At 43.9% G+C, this 17,888-nt stretch overlaps 1 protein-coding gene across 3 annotated transcripts in view; it reads right to left on the reverse strand.

Moving 5' to 3' along the window:
- CCSER2 (coiled-coil serine rich protein 2) overlaps nucleotides 1–17,888 on the reverse strand; it is a 91,142-nt gene that overhangs the window by 46,041 nt on the left and 27,213 nt on the right. For all 3 annotated transcript variants that reach the window (XM_070752057.1, XM_070752059.1, XM_070752058.1), the window contains exons 4-5: nucleotides 13,208–13,298; nucleotides 4,655–4,817 (exon numbers count right to left, since the gene is read on the reverse strand). In XM_070752057.1, the coding sequence (XP_070608158.1) occupies nucleotides 4,655–4,817; nucleotides 13,208–13,298 (254 nt within the window). The remainder of the gene's footprint in view (nucleotides 1–4,654; nucleotides 4,818–13,207; nucleotides 13,299–17,888) is intronic.

Genomic DNA, 17,888 nt, shown 5'->3' on the forward strand with positions numbered 1-17,888 from the left:
CCTGTTTGGCTGTGGCAGTGGAGACAATCTCCTTAATAAAAACATAGCAACATGGAAGACTGACGGCAGAAAAAGACCTCATGGTCCATCTAGTCTGCCCTTATACTATTTTTTTCTATTTTATCTTAGGATGGATATACAGCGGTACCTCAAGATACGAACCCCTCGTCTTACGAACAACTCGTGATACGAACCCGGGGTTCAGAAAATTTTTGCCTCTTCTTACGAACTTTTTTCGAGTTACGAACCGGCGTTCGGAGACTGCTGGGAAGCCGCGCGGCTGTTTTAAAAGGTGACAGCCGGGTGGCGGGGCTTCCCAGAAGCCTCCCGAACGCCGGTTCGTAACTCGAACAAAGTTCGTAGGAAGAGGCAAAAATTTTCTGAACCCCCGGTTCGGGAGGTTGCTGGGAAGCCCCCCAACCCGGCTGTCACCTTTTAAAACAGCCGCGCCGCTTCCCAGCTGTCTCCCGAAGCCGAACGCGGAAGTTCGGCTTTGGCGTTCGGCTTCAGTAGACAGCTGGGAAGCGGCGCGGCTGTTTTAAAAGGTCGCAGCCGGCCTGGGGGGCATCCCAGCACCCCCCCCGAACCCGGAACCCGTTCAATTTTGTCAATATCTTTTTGTAGGTGAGGTCTCCAGAACTTCTTTACTGAATTAAGAGCAAGGCAGTACAGTGGTACCTCGGTTCTTGAACGCCTTGGTTTTCGTACATTTCGGATACCGAACAAAATTTTCAGCAAAAATTTGCTTTGGTATCCGAACAAAAATTCGGATACCGAACAGCCACAGAAAATTTTGTTTATTATCCGAAATGGCCAATGTTTATGCCTCCTGCATGTTACACCCCCTCTCTGCAACATGGGCTGCTTTGCCAAGGTCACTTGGCAAAGCAGCTGCCACAAGATCTATGGGGAAGGGGTGAGACGGAATGGGAGTCGGAATCCGACACGCCCATTCTGGCCGCCCGCTTAACAACCTCCCAGTCTCTATAATCTAACCGTTCCAAGCTGCAGGAAGGGTGGGTGCGGCTGCAATACCGGCAGCTTCGGGGGATTCCTTTCCTCAGTGCTTCGTCTTGTTACCTGCAGGCAGCTGCACCAACTTTCTCCTTCCCGGCGGCAGCGGCGGCTTCCCTTCGAGGAGCAGCAGCGCCGGGAACGTCACGTGCTGAAGGGAAGCCGCCGGAGCGATCTCAGCAGATGCCGCCGCTCCAGAGGCTTCCCTTCATTACGTGACGTTCCCGGCGCTGCTGCTCCTCGAAGGGAAGCCACCGCCGCTGCCGCCGAGAAGGAGAAAGTTGGTGCAGCTGCCTACAGGTAACAAGACGAAGCGCTGAGGAAAGGAACCCCCCGAAGCTGCCGGTATTGCAGCCGCCCCCGCCCTTCCTACAGCTTGGAGCGGTAGAGCTCCTCAGATGTTTATCCCATAGGAAATAAAGAAAATAGATTTAATTGGCTCCCAGCGAGTCGACAGGGGCTGGAAACCAATTAAATCCATTTCCATTATTTCCTATGGGATAAATTAATTCGGTACTCGACCAAATCGGTTCTCGACCACACTTCTGGAACGAATTGTGGTCGAGAACCGAGGTACCACTGTATTCGATCTAGCTGCTCAAGATCAGATGGATGTTCTCTGCTCTGAATTCCAGCCAGAAAACCTGTTTGGCTGTGGCAGGGGAGACAATCTCCTTACTGATGGCTTTGCAACTTTCAAGGGTTTCCCTCAAGAGTTTAACTTGCACCAGGATTCCTGGTATTTCACCCTCCGATCAAGCCCTATTTTCTCAGGCACAGAAAAATACATGTAGAAACATAGAAACATAGAACACTGACGGCAGAAAAAGACCTCATGGTCCATCTAGTCTGTCCTTATACTATTTCCTGTATTTTATCTTACAATGGATATATGTTTATCCCAGGCATGTTTAAATTCAGTTACTGTGGATTTACCAACCACGTCTGCTGGAAGTTTGTTCCAAGGATCTACTACTCTTTCAGTAAAATAATATTTTCTCAGGTTGCCTTTGATCTTTCCCCCAACTAACTTCAGATTGTGTCCCCTTGTTCTTGTGTTCACTTTCCTATTAAAAACACTTCCCTCCTGAACCTTATTTAACCCTTTAACATATTTAAATGTTTCGATCATGTCCCCCCTTTTCCTTCTGTCCTCCAGACTATACAGATTGAGTTCATGAAGTCTTTCCTGATACGTTTTATACTTAAGACCTTCCACCATTCTTGTAGCCCGACTCTGGACCCGTTAAATTTTGTCAATATCTTTTTGTAGGTGAGGTCTCCAGAGCTGAACACAGTATTTCAAATGTGGTCTCACCAGCGCTCTATATAATGGGATCACAATCTCCCTCTTCCTGCTTGTACTTTTTAAAATTTATTCCGTTACATTTGTTCCATCCTATTCCCATTTTGTTGTTTTGCTTTCATATGCAAAACAACTTGTAGGTTGTTTTGCAAATAAATTTGCCTTGTAGGCCCTCCAGTTATCTTCACACAAACTGCCATCTTAAAATATTAGCACATGTCGACTGATAAATGATACATATAACTCACTCCCATAGAAAGAGACTCATTTTTGTTTTGGCTATTGGGTGTACATATCAAATGTGAAGCTATCTGGACCGGGAGTCACTGCTCACAGTCACTCATGCCCTCATCACCTCGAGGTTCGACTATTGTAACGCTCTCTACATGGGGCTACCTTTGAAAACTGTTCGGAAACTTCAGATCGTGCAGAATGCAGCTGCGAGAGCAGTCATGGGCTTCCCCAAATATGCCCATGTTACACCAACACTCCGCAGTCTGCATTGGTTGCCGATCAGTTTCCGGTCACAATTCAAAGTGTTGGTTATGACCTATAAAGCCCTTCATGGCACCGGACCAGGTTATCTGCGAGACCGCCTTCTGCCGCACGAATCCCAGCGGCCGGTTAGGTCCCACAGAGTTGGTCTTCTCTGGGTCCCATCGACTAAACAATGTCGTCTGGCGGGACCCAGGGGAAAAGCCTTCTCTGTGGCAGCTCCGACCCTCTGGAATCAACTCCCCCCAGAGATTATGACTGCCCCCACCCTTCTTGCCTTTCATAAACTCCTTAAAACCCACCTCTGTTGTCAGGCTTGGGGGAACTGAGACATCCCCCCTATTGCCTATGTAACTTTGTGCATGATATGACTGTGTGTATGTATTTTATCTATTGGTTTTTTGTAATGTAAAACTGTTATTTTAGATTTTAATTATTAGATTTGTTACCATGTATTGTTTTTATCACTGCTGTGAGCCGCCCCGAGTCTACGAAGAGGGGCGGCATGCAAATCTAATAAATAATAATAATAAAAAGAATAATAAACACTTCGGTAGGGTCACAATCACTCTGGAGAAGCTTTCGGAGACAAATAGCCTCATTTCAACTAGTTTGCCCTGAGTTTGAAGTCTTTTCAGAAAGCTTAAAGCCCATCAGGAATAGAAAACAACCATTTCAAGTCTCAAGGTAGGGTGTTGATGTTGTCTGAGTTAGGGACATTTGAAAACTCTATGGACTGGTGTCTTTTTCTAAGAATCACCCTGTCCAACTGTAGATTTTTAACTCATTCATTCATTCATTCATTCGTTCGTTCATTTATTTATTAGATTTGTATGCCGCCCCTCTCCATAGACTCGGGGCGGCTAACAACAGTAAAAAGACAATATGAACAAATCTAATATTAAAAGTAATATAAAAAACCCCAATTTAAGAAACCAATCATACATACAGACATACCATTCATAAATTTTATAAGCCTAGGGGGAAGGGAATATCTCAGTTCCCCCATGCCTGACGACAGAGGTGGGTTTTAAGGAGCTTACGAAAGGCAAGGAGGGTGGGGGCAACTCTGATATCTGGGGGGAGTTGGTTCCAGAGGGTCGGGGCCGCCACAGAGAATGCTCTTCCCCTGGGTCCCACCAACAACATTGTTTAGTTGACGGGACCCGGAGAAGGCCAACTCTGGGGGACCTAACTGGTTGCTGGGATTCGTGCAGCAGAAGACGGTCCCGGAAATATTCTGGTCTGATGCCATGAAGGGCTTTATAGGTCATAACCAACACTTTGAATTGTGACCGGAAACCGATCGGCAACCAGTGCAGACTGCAGAGTGTTGGTGTGACATGGGCATATTTAGGAAGGGCCATGATAGCTCTCGCAGCTGCATTTTGCACGATCTGAAGTTTCCGAACAGTTGTCAGAGAGCATTACAGTAGTCGAGCCTCGAGGTGATGAGGGCATGAGTGACTGTGAGCAGTGACTTCCGGTCCAAACAGGGCCGCAACTGGTGCACCAGGCGAACCTGGGCAAACGCCCCCCTCGCCACAGCTGAAAGATGTTTCTCTAATGTGAGCTGTGGATCGAGGAGGACGCCCAAGTTGCGAACCCTCTCTGAGGGGGTTAATGATTCTCCCCCCAGGGTAATGGACGGACAGATGGAATTGTCCTTGGGAGGCAAGACCCACAGCCACTCCGTCTTGTCTGGGTTGAATTTGAGTCTGTTGACACCCATCCAGACCCCAACAGCCTCCAGACACCGGCACATCTCTTAATGATTAATTGCTGCTGGAGTGATCCCAAACCTCAACATTCAACCCTTTCTTCCTCTGAGAATCACACCTGTTCAGATCATTTCGGATGTGGGAATAGTGCTCAGTGGGACTAAGATGATAATGATCCTGAGTATTCCATCTCTGGGGTGTTCTCTTCCAGAGTCCTTCAGCTTTCTGCTGTCGAATATTTCTGTCCGGTCGCTCATAACGATTCATATTGTCATATTCCTCTGTAGCAACAGAAGAAAACAGAGCAGCATTGATTTAAGCAGAACTGGTATCAACACGAAAACCAAAACACGCATCAGATGGCACTCTTCATTAACTCACAGTTGGCCATAATGAAGTCAAGGAGTTGTACGTCAATTACCCTGTTTCCCCGAAAATAAGACGTACCCCGAAGGTAAGGCATGTCAGAGGTTTTGCAGAATTTGCTAATATAAGGCACCCAAAAAAAATAAGGCATAGTCAAGTTTACATACGGTACGGTGGAAAAACATATGGTACGATTCAAAGCTGTTCACAGCGGTACCGTAATAATGTGGCGTCCCCTGCTGGCCCCTTCCATCGCTTTGTACCGTCCAGTACAGCAGACACAGTCTGCTGCTGTCTCACCGCCATTACAGTCTCCACTACAGTGCGTAGACTGTAGCTCCTCTGGTGGCCTGAAGCTGCAATAGCGGGAGTATACTGTTGTACCATGTAAGTGCCGTCGTTTGTGTGTGTGGGTGCCATACTGACAGGTAACGTACCGTACCGTATGGTACACTTTCTTTGGGGGGGGGTCGGCTTTTCTGCCTGTGAATTTGTCTTATTTGAGAAATATAAGGCACCCTCCGAAAATAAGACGTAGCACAACTTTTGGAGCAAAAATTAATATAAGACAGTGTCTTATTTTCAGGGAAACACAGTAGGTCTGAGCATAGAAAAGGAAATTTTATTTCACAATATTATGACGATCAGAAGCAAGATATAAATGTAAAACTCAAGTTTTCTTCTCTGTAAGACATCAAACAGCAGAAATACGATACTAGTTGTGCTGAAATTAACGGGTTTTCAGTATAGTAAAGCTGTTACTGCGGTTCAATAATTTAAATTCTTTCTTTAGCCACATGAGGAATAAAGCATCAAGCCATTCCTTTGCTATCTGCCCGAACACAACTTAAAACAGACAAAACATAGAAACATAGAAACATATAAGTCTGACGGCAGAAAAAGACCTCATGGTCCATCTAGTCTGCCCTTATACTATTTTCTGTATTTTATCTTAGGATGGATATATGTTTATCCCAGGCATGTTTAAATTCAGTTACTGTGGATTTATCTACCACGTCTGCTGGAAGTTTGTTCCAAGGATCTACTACTCTTTCAGTAAAATAATATTTTCTCACGTTGCTTTTGATCTTTCCCCCAACTAACCTCAGATTGTGTCCCCTTGTTCTTGTGTTCACTTTCCTATTAAAAACACTTCCCTCCTGGACCTTATTGAACCCTTTAACATATTTAAATGTTTCGATCATGTCCCCCCTTTTCCTTCTGTCCTCCAGACTATACATATTGAGTTCATGAAGTCTTTCCTGATACGTTTTATGCTTAAGACCTTCCACCATTCTTGTAGCTCGTCTTTGGACTCGTTCAATTTTGTCAATATCTTTTTGTAGGTGAGGTCTCCAGAACTGAAAGCAGTATTCCAAATGTGGTCTCACCAGCGCTCTATATAAGGGGATCACAATCTCCCTCTTCCTGCTTGTTATACCTCTAGCTATGCAGCCAAGCATCCTACTTGCTTTTCCTACTGCCCAACCACACTGCTCACCCATTTTGAGACTGTCAGAAAACACAACTTAAAACAGACAAAACAGCCCTTATTCTTCACAAGGATTTTCCTGCACTTATATAATCAATGATGAAACACGATCTCGGGAGAGTTTTATTAATTAAGGAAAGGGTTTTAGAACACTTGTTTTACCATGCAACATGAAACTTCTAAAAAAAAACCCACATTTTTCAGTGCCTCCCAAAACAACAGCCTGGTTTCTGACAACTGGATGAGGCAATTAGAAACATAGAAACATAGAAGACTGACGGCAGAAAAAGACCTCATGGTCCATCTAGTCTGCCCTTATACTATTTCCTGTATTTTATCTTACAATGGATATATGTTTATCCCAGGCATGTTTAAATTCAGTTACTGTGGATTTACCAACCACGTCTGCTGGAAGTTTGTTCCAAGGATCTACTACTCTTTCAGCAAAATAATATTTTCTCATGTTGCCTTTGATCTTTCCCCCAACTAACTTCAGATTGTGTCCCCTTGTTCTTGTGTTCACTTTCCTATTTGGAAATCTTAAAAGTCAAACCAAGGCACCAAGAAGTGGAGCCGCAGAAAGAAAAGTTTGAAGCGACCCGTTCAGCTTTCCACTTACCTAAAACTGTTTTTCTTCTCATGGCTAAGTCTTTGGCTGCGTGGCCTTTTTCCTAGCTGTTGCTCGGCTGCCTACTCATAGAGACAAACAGCCCTTCCTTCCTGACTGCTCCCAGCTTGCGTAGCTTTGGGAAAGCAGCCCAGTTTGACCCTGTGACTTACAACTCCCGTCCTCCAAGTTGCATACTTCTTGCCACAGAACAATTGCTATAAATAGAGGGCAAATTCCATCACAGACTCCCGAAAGAAGAGCCAGAAAATTATAAACCTACGAATTACTGTACTTTAGCACTTGCTGGAGACAATGAGTTTTTGGAAAAGATGCGGTTAACTGTTGAATTCAGGAATAAACACGATCTTGGGAGTTGAAAGCATCCACTGAATCCAAGTCCTGTTTTCTGGACCCCCATTAAAGCAAGACTTGAATGCATCCGGTAAATAAGAAACCCGTCCTACACCTACAGTCAACTCTGGTTCTCTTTGGATTTTTCCTAACCTTCCGCTGGAATTCTAGTCACTCTGCTCTGGGTGTGTTGTGGTTAGCTCTGGCCCAGCTCCTGCCCCAAGGACTGTGGATGTGGGGGAGACATCCACATGCAGCAGACCTGTTTTGCCTCCGGTGGAATCTGCTGATGAAGGCTCCTCTGACCAAGAAGACATGAGAGACAGTAAGGCACTTGGGGAAAAGGAATCCTCAATCTGAGTATTGCATTGGCAGTTCTGTGTTAGCAAAAACTTCAGAAGAGAAGGATTTAGGGGTAGTGATTTCTGACAGTCTCAAAATGGGTGAGCAGTGTGGTCGGGCGGTAGGAAAAGCAAGTAGGATGCTTGGCTGCATAGCTAGAGGTATAACAAGCAGGAAGAGGGAGATTATGATCCCGCTATATAGAGCGCTGGTGAGACCACATTTGGAATACTGTGTTCAGGTCTGGAGACCTCACCTACAAAAAGATATTGACAAAATTGAACAGGTCCAAAGAAGGGCTACAAGAATGGTGGAAGGTCTTAAGCATAAATCGTATCAGGAAAGACTTCATGAACTCAATCTGTATAGTCTGGAAGACAGAAGGAAAAGGGGGGACATGATCAAAACATTGAAATATGTTAATTTAATAAGGTTCAGGAGGGAAGTGTTTTTAATAGGAAAGTGAACACAAGAACAAGGGGACACAATCTGAAGTTAGTTGGGGGAAAGATCAAAGGCCACATGAGAAAATATTATTTTACTGAAAGAGTAGTACAGTGGAACCCCGACATAAGAGCTGCTCTACTTAAGAGCAACTCGAGATAAGAGCTGGGAGGGGAGATATATTTTTGTTCTACTTACAAGCCCAAATTCGAGATACAAGCGCCAAATTCGAGATACAAGCTGTCTCCTGAAGCCAAACGCTAACTTCCGCGTTCGGCTTCAGGAGACAGCTGCGAAGCGGCGCGCGTGTTTTAAAAGGTTGCAGCCGGCCTGGGGGGCTCGGGGGGGTGCTTGCAGCTTTCTTTCTTGCTCTTTTTCTTTCTCTCTTTTACCTTCCCTTCCTCTATTTCTTCTTTTCTTTCTCCTTCCCACCTTCTTCCCTCCCTCCCTCCCTTCACTCATTCCTCTCTTACTCTCCCCTTTCATAAGTTTCCTTGCTTCCTTCCTCTGTTCCTGTCCCTTCCCCCTTTCTTTCTTTCTTTCTTTCTTTCTTTCTTTCTTGCTCTTTTTCTTTCTCTCTTTTACCTTCCCTTCCTCTATTTCTTCTTTTCTTTCTCCTTCCCACCTTCTTCCCTCCCTCCCTCCCTTCACTCATTCCTCTCTTACTCTCCCCTTTCATAAGTTTCCTTGCTTCCTTCCTCTGTTCCTGTCCCTTCCCTCTTTCCTTCCTTCCTTCCCACCCTCCGTCCATTCATTCACCCATTCCTCTCTTGATCGCTTAAAGCCGGTCCCTGGTGCAAAAAGGGTTGGGGACCTCTGTCCTACAGGATTGGGTGGCAGAGAAGTTGAACATATGTAAATTTAAAAGTTTAAGAAAGTTTACAAGTTAAGTGAAAGAAACTTCATTATTCATTTATATGTACATGTACATTTCTTCATTAAAAACATGTCTTTCTGCATAATTTAGACTAACTTTGTGAGTTTTTTGAGGGCTGGAACCAATTAAAATTATTTACATTAATTCCTATGGGGAAAAGTCGTTCGAGATAAGAGCTGCTCGACTTAAGAGCCCAGGTCCGGAACGAATTAAACTCGTATCTCGAGGTACCACTGTAGATCCTTGGAACAAACTTCCAGCAGACGTGGTTGGTAAATCCACAGTAACTGAATTTAAACATGCCTGGGATAAACATATATCCATTGTAAGATAAAATACAGGAAATAGTATAAGGGCAGACTAGATGGACCATGAGGTCTTTTTCTGCCGTCAGACTTCTATGTTTCTATGACAGGGAGGAGGAGAGTGTGGCAGACAGCTCAGAAGGAGATCAATTATCTAGCTCCTCCTTGGATTCGGAACACGAGTTAATGATACAGCCATGCATGCGGAGAGCGATGCATAGGCAGCAACAACTGAGAGATTATTATCAAAGAAAATGAGGCCACCTGTGGTTGGGTGGGGCTGTGGTCATTAGTGAGGCTGCTATAAATAGCAGCCTGTGGGTTTGGCCATTGTGGAGGATTATCTGATCGTTGTGTTTCATGACTGCTTTACTGATTTTGACCTTTTGTGTGCTGATTTTTCCCCGCTTTGAAACTAAAGCAGAGCAAAGTGTGTGTCACTTTGGGAAAGAAGAAGGACTGTGAATTGCCTCACAGCTGCATGCTAAGTATCTCAGAACTGATAAGGGACTTGTACAAATTACCAGTTTGTTTGGAGACCAGTGCTCTGTGCTATACCAAAAGAGGGCTTAGGTTAAGTGAATTTTCATTATAAAGAGCATTGTTTTGAATTTTCAAACGTGTGTGTGTGTGAAATTTGTACCTGTGAATTTTTGGGAGGATTCTACAGAGAGCCCGACAGAACAGGGTGTAAACTTAAGGGTTACTTAATTCCCAGACATCTGAAAGGTTTCTGTGTACTTATCTAGCTAGTTGATTTTGATGTTGGTTTTGTTTTTTAACGAAAGGATACACTGTAATTTAAACCCTATTAAAGCAAAAGCATCAGTGAGAACTATTTTTTTTAAAAAAAACTCAAGCTGAAAATATTGTCAGGAAAAAACAGAAACTGAGAAACCTCTGAACTGGCTTTCAAAAGTAATTGCTCTGTTAGGAAAATTCAGAAAAGTTAAAAATAGGAGGAGGGGCATTATTCATTGTATTCCTTGAGCAAAAAAAGTGAAGTGGTACGGGAGGGCTGTTCATCTTTGCCAACTTTTTAAGACTTGTAGACTTGCCCTTCCAGAATTCCTCAGCCACCTTTCTGGTTAGATGTGTTATATTTTCCCAATACAAAACCAAGGATTTGGAAAGTAATAAATCTGATTCGCATTTATTTGATCACTGGCCTTAAAGAAATGTCCCAGTAGTGTCAATAGAACTATGTCCATAAGACTAGTCCCAAGTATTGGGACAAAAGGCCTTTATGAAAACTTTTAATAAGTTTTTTTAAGTGTTTGTGGTTTCCCAGGTGATACATTCTCTGAAGGCTGCTATTATTTGTTTGTTTGTTTGACTTCTATGCCAGTGTTTCCCAACCTTGGCAACTTGAAGATATTTGGACTTCAACTCCCAGAATCTTGTCCACAAATCTTATCCCAAAGGTGCTTTTTTTAAAGAGGCAGCTGAACTTTCCGGTTTTTCTTTGAAGATGTCTCGCTTTTCATCTAAGGAGAAGCTATAAATTGTTGGTCCTCTTGGCTTAGTAGAAATTAAAGGTGAGATCAAAGTAGCAGCAGTAGTGTAGAAACGAGACCAATGATGGCGAACTTCTTTTATTTTTTGGCTTGGGGGCCAAAGGGGCATGCACGCCTGCTATCGCACATGTGTGCATGCCCACAGCCATAAGGCAATGCCTTCCCCCCACTCATGCGCATATAACACTCCACAAACACACATGAGTGCAAGCCTCCAGACTTCGGGCAGACCCACTGGGCCCATTTTTTGCCCTCCCTAGTGTTGTGGTTAGTTCTGGCCCTGCTCCTGCCCCAAGGACTGCTCCACATGCTGCAGGCCTGTTTTGCCCCCGGTGGAATCTGCTGATGAAGGCTCCTCTGACCAAGAAGACATGAGTGACAGGGAGGAGGAGAGTGTGGCAGACAGCTCAGAAGGAGATCAATTATCTAGCTCCTCCTTGGATTCAGAACAAGAGTTAATGACACAGCCATGCATGCGGAGAGCGATGCATAGGCAGCAACAACTGAGAGATGATTATCAAAGAAAATGAGGCCACCTGTGGTTGGGTGGGGCTGTGGTAATTAGTGAGGCTGCTATAAAGAGCAGCCTGTGGGTTTGGCCATTGTGGAGGATTATCTAATCGTTGTGTTTCGTGCCTGCTTTACTGACTTGGACTTTTTGTGTGCTGATTTTTCACTGCTCTGAAACTAAACCAGGGCAAAAGGGCATGCACGCTTGCTATCGCACATGTGTGCATCCCCACAGCCATAATTCAATGCCTTCCCCCCACTCATGCGCACATAACACTCCACAAACACACATGAGTGCAAGCCTCCAGACTTCGGGTAGACCCACTGGGCCCATTTTTTGCCCTCCCTAGGCTCCGGAGCCTTTCCTTTAAGCCTGGGGAGGGCAAAAACAGTCTCCCCCCAACCTTTGGAAGGCCAAAACTCAACTAGCCAATGTGCATATGCACATTGGAGCTGACATAGGGCAACACCTTACGTGACTTCAGATATGACTTCGCATGCCACCTGTGGCACACATAGAAGACTGACGGCAGAAAAAGACCTCATGGTCCATCTAGTCTGCCCTTATATTATTTCCTGTATTTTATCTTAGGATGGATCTATGTTTATCCCAGGCATGTTTAAATTCAGTTACTGTGGATTTACCAACCACGTCTGCTGGAAGTTTGTTGCAAGGATCTACTACACTTTCAGTGAAATAATATTTTCTCACATTGCCTTTGATCTTTCCCCCAACTAACTTCAGATTGTGTCCCCTTGTTCTTGTGTTCACTTTCCTATTAAAAACACTTCCCTCCTGAACCTTATTTAACCCTTTAAGATATTTAAATGTTTCTATCATGTCCCCCCTTTTCCTTCTGTCCTCCAGACTATACAGCTCTAGGCCAGTGATGGAGAACCTATGGCATGGGTGCCACACGGAGCCATATCTGCTGGCATGCAAGCTGTTGCCCTAGCTCAGCTCCAACGTGCATGTGTGTGCGGGCCAGCTGATTTTTAGCTCGCACAGAGGCTCTGGGTGGTCATTTTTGGCATCCAGAGAGCCTCCTGAGGGATGGGGGAGGGCGTTTTTACCATCCCCGATCTCCAGGGATGCCTTTGGAGCCTGGAGAGGGTGAAACACAAGCCTACTGGGCCCACCAGAAGTTCGGAAACAGGCTGTTTGCTGCCTCCAGAGGGCCGGGGAAGCTGTTTTCGGCCTCCCCAGGCATTGTGGGCACGATAGCACACGCCCACGCTCTTTTCGGCACCCAAGGGGGGAAAAAGGTTCGCCATTGCAGAATTGCAGAAAAAACAATTGCTGCCAATCTGCCTTCCATTGAGGACCTGTATACTGCACGAGTCAAAAAGAGGGCGGGTAAAATATTTACTGACCCCTCACACCCTGGACACAAATTGTTTCAACTCCTACCCTCAAAACGTCGCTACAGAGCACTGCACACCAAGACAACTAGACACAAGAACAGTTTTTTCCCGAACGCCATCACTCTACTAAACAAATAATTCCCTCAACACTGTCAGACTTTCTACTAAATCTGCACTTCTATTCTACTAGTTTTCCTCATCATTCCTATCACCCATTTCCTCCCATGTTGACTGTATGACTGTAACTTGTTGCGTATATCCTAAGATTTTTATTAATATTGCTTCTTCATTGCTTATTTGACCCCTATGACAATCATTAAGTGTTGTACCACATGATTCTTGACAAATGTATATTTTATTTTATGTACGTTGAGAGCATATGCACCAAGACAAATTCCTTGTGTGTCCAATCACACTTGGCCAATAAAATTCTATTCTATTCTATTCTATTCCATCACTGCTCTAGGCATTCAGAAGGATCCTTTCACTAACCATTATCACAGGGTTTGTCCTCTGGTAAGTCGACATCAAGCATAAGATCGTCATCTTCAAGATCACAGGACTCGAGGTTGTTCAAGATATCCTGCAAGGAAGGAGAAATGGCTTCAGGCTGAGCTCAACAGTGTTTTCTTTTCTTTTCAAATCTTTTTATTGTTTTATAGATACATATATCACAAGTTGTTTATTCAATTTACAGATCTTATCCAGCTTTTTTTTTTTTAACCTGTTACAGTTGTTATATAAATAATATTGTCTTAATACTATGCAATATCAAACAAGATAAGAACATTCAGATGGTATTTTTAATTTTGGGGGGTTTGTACTGCTATTTTGTAAAAAGTTACATAAATATTTTCTTTTGAATCCATTCGTGCCAATTGCTCCACATATGTTTGGATTCGTTAATTCTGTTTCCCTTAAGTAGATTTGTCATCTTGTCCATTTCTGCACATGTATATATCTTGTCTATTATTAAATTTACATTGGGAGTCTGATCATTCCTCCATGTTTGCGCTATGGCGATTCTTGTCGCTGTGTTTATGTGAGTCAATAAGAACAAAGTTTGTTTAGAGTATGATCTTTTCCAAATTCCGAGAAGCATGCCCTCGGGAGAGTATTCTTTTTTCCTCCTTTGTAATTTCCTTTAACCATTTGTGAATTGTTTCCCAGGATTTTTGAATTTTAGGGCAGGACCACCACATATGGAAGAAAGTACCTTTTTCTTTATTACATTTCCAGCATATGTTTTGTAGTGCTGGGTAAATTTTGGCTAATCTCGCCGGTGGTAAATACCACCTGTAAAACAATTTGTAATAGTTTTCTTTATAGGCTGATGATAAAGTGTTTTCTCTTAGTAACACAAACACACACAGTTTGAAATAAACTCCTTACTGACGTTTCTGCAACTACCAAAGAGTACTTTATCATGGCCAATGACCGGAGCAGCTCCCAACTATCCAGCACAGCTAGCATTGAAATGAGTAGTAATAATCAACACACACACACGCACACACACACACAAAGACAGACAGACAGACAACTTCTTCAAATACGTGCTATGGGTTCAGGTTAAAACAGATCTTCATTTCAGCCATAGACCACTGTAAACTACAAGGAGGAAAAATTCTTATTTATTCAGTTTTAAAAAACAAAGAGGCAGAAAAAACCCAGAATAAATAGCAGGCAAATATGAAACTAAATGGGTACGGAAACAGAGGTTAAGCTACTCTCAATCAACGTAAATGGTTTAAATTCATATGTTAAAAGAAAACGTATATTTAGTAAATTACAAGAACAAAATTTGAATATTATCTGTTTACATCAATGGCTCACACCCATATTCAATGCCCCCCATGCTCCCCGCTACCACTTTCTGACTTGATGGGCCCGGTAATCCAATTTTTTCACTCTCCCCAGGCTCCAGAGACTTTCTTGGAGCTTGGGGAGGGCAAAAACACCCTCCCTTGTCCCCCCTGGAGGCCCTCTGGAAGCCAAAAATGCCCTCCCAGAGCATCTGTGCGAGCGTCCACATGCACACTAGAGCTGAACTAGGGCCACGGCTCATGTGCCGGCAGATACGGCTCCGCGTGCCACCTGTGGCATGCGTGCCGTAGGTTTGCCATAACGGTTCTAGCATATTGTAGACGTCAAGGTCTTTGTAGTAAATAGGTGGAGCAGCAGCAGATAAAGCTGTACCTTCCCCACTAACTTACAAACCTCTTTTTTTTAAAAAAAAGAATGACGGTCAAAATGGCAATACAGTGGTACCTCGTGATACGAACCCCTCGCCATACGAACAATCCGAGATACGAACCCGGGGTTCGGAAATTTTTTGCCTCTTCTTCCGAACTTTTTCCGTCTTACGAACCCGCCGCCCGAACGCCAAACCCGGAAGTTCGGGTTCCGGTGGTCACCGAGAAGCCCCGCCGCCCGGCTGTCGCTTTTTGAAACAGCTGGGGAGCTTCTCGGCGTCCTCCAGAACCCGAATGCCAAACCCGAACTTTTGCCGAATTTCCGGGTTCGGTGCTCGGGAGGCCGCCGAGAAGCCCTGCTGTCGCCTTTTGAAACAGCTGGGGGGCTTCTCGGCGTTCTCCCGAACGCTGAACCCAGAAGTTCGGCAAATGTTCGGGGTCGGCATTCGGGTTCAGGAAGACGCTCAGAAGCCCCGCCGTGGAGCTGTCGGGCCGGTGGGGAGGCTGGAAAAGAGGTGGGGAATCCCAATAGGGAATTCCATGGGCGGAGCTTTGACGTCACAAAGATGTCCTTCCTGGCCGGCCACTTTTGCCGAACTTCCGGGTTCGGCATTGGGAGAACGCTGAGAAGCGCCCAGCTGTTTCAAAAGGTGACAGCCGGGCGGCGGCGTCTTTTTTTCTTGCCTGCATTAATTCCTTTTACATTGTTTCCCATGGGAAACAATGTTTCGTCTTACGAACTTTTCGCCTTACGAACCACCTTCCGGCACCAATTAAGTTCGTAAGACGAGGTATTACTGTATTTCTTTTTTTTTAAAAAAAGAACCCCAGTCGACCTATTTTAAGTTTATAAAAATCTACATTACGTCACAGCTGAAAGCTGAAGAAGGCCCCCATACCTTTAGGAAAGAAAATAAAGATGGCAAATCATTTAAAATAAAATACTTCCCCAAGAAGGAAGAGCAGGGGACAAGAGGCAGAGAGGCTGGGTTTAGGCTTATTACTGCTGTTGCCGTAGCAACCCTGGGAGGGGATTCAAGAAGACCTCCCAGCCTGTATCCAATCAGAGAGATGCAACCACTGGCTGCCACCCCATCTCCAGTCTGCCTGAGGCTAGCCAAACAATCACATGGACCGGGATGTCGGTTGCCATGGTGAGAAACAAACCCTACTAGAAGGATCAGGAAAAACCATCAGCTCTTTTATATCCTCTTAGTGACTCTAGGAAGCCAAAAAAAAATGTACAATGACTTTTACTAAATTACAGTTCTGGAAATCGTCCAAGCTTTGGCGAGTTTCCCATCACTTGATTTGGGAATCATTGCCCAAATGGTCATTTTAAATTAGTTTTTTTGAATTTTTTAACATTAGATTTGTACTTATATTGCATTGCTGTTATGTTGCGAGCCGCCCCGAGTCTTTGGAGAGGGGCGGCATACAAATCTAATAAAGTATTATTATTATTATTATTATTATTATTATTATTATTATTATTATTATTATCCTCTGGAAAATAAGGCACGTAGCTCTCGCAGGGAAAAGGCAGGGAGAAGCCTCCGTGGGGCTTCTGTAGGAATCTCCTGGGAGGAAACAGCGCCTCCACCCCTCCCTGTGGTTTCCCCAATCGCACGCATTATTTGCTTTTACATTGATTCCTATGGAAAAAATTTCTTCTTCTTACAAACTTTTCTACTTAAGAACCTGGTCACGGAATGAATTAAGTTTGTAAGTAGATTTATTTATTTATTTATTTATTTATTTGTTTGTTTGTTTACTTACTTACTTATTTATTTATTAGATTTGTATGCCGCCCCTCTCCGTAGAGAATACAGGTACCACTGTACAGTGATACCTTGTCTTACAAACTTAATTGGTTCCAGGACGAGGTTCTTAAGGTGAAAAGTTTGTAAGACAAAGCAATGTTTCCCATAGGAATCAATGAAAAAGCGATTAATGCGTGCAAGCCCAAAATTCACCCCTTTTGCCAGCTGAAGTGCCCGTTTTTGCGCTGCTGGGATTCCCCTGAGGCTCCCCTCCATGAAAAACCCCACCTCTGGACTTCCTTTGCCAGCGAAACGCCCCTTTTCGTGCTGCTGAATTCCCATACTGGGATTCCCTTGCAGCATCACAAAAACACGGAAGTCCGGAGGTGGGGCATCCCAGCGGCGGCGGTGGGTTTGTAAGGTGAAAATAGTTTGTAAGAAGAGGCAAAAAAATCTTAAACCCCGGGTTTGTATCTCATAGAAACATAGAAACATAGAAGTCTGACGGCAGAAAAAGACCTCATGGTCCATCTAGTCTGCCCTTATACTATTTTCTGTATTTTATCTTAGGATGGATATATGTTTATCCCAGGCATGTTTAAATTCAGTTACTGTGGATTTATCTACCACGTCCGCTGGAAGTTTGTTCCAAGGATCTACTACTCTTTCAGTAAAATAATATTTTCTCATGTTGCTTTTGATCTTTCCCCCAACTAACTTCAGATTGTGTCCCCTTGTTCTTGTGTTCACTTTCCTATTAAAAAAGTTTGTATGACGAGGCGTTTGTAAGATGAGGTATCACTGTATTTCGAATTATAAACAAGTCCATTAATATATTCTTGACTTTAAAATAGAGATTCTTCATTAGGGCCTCTTACACTTGATAAATAAAAACTATATCTTCTCTTCTTTCTTCTCTGCTAACTTTTCAGGGGGGTGCTTCTAAAAACACATTAATTGATTTACTCTGAATAAAACTGACCCTCACTGCCTGTGATTCCAGCCACATTCTTTTTAATAGGCTTGCTTTCGCTCAGCGTGACACAGAATGACCTGCAAGTTGCTTACTGCAAAAGGTCATCCTCAAACAATAAGAAAAATGTACAGCTTTGACCAGTTGAAAGCAAAAATGTTGACAGGTTTCTAGGTGGAAAAGTAGCGGAGCAATTTATTTATTTATTTATTTATTTATTTATCAGATTTGTATGCCGACCCTCT

This window comes from Erythrolamprus reginae, chromosome 5 (genome assembly GCF_031021105.1).
Source record: "Erythrolamprus reginae isolate rEryReg1 chromosome 5, rEryReg1.hap1, whole genome shotgun sequence".
Taxonomy (NCBI): Eukaryota; Metazoa; Chordata; class Lepidosauria; order Squamata; family Dipsadidae; genus Erythrolamprus; species Erythrolamprus reginae.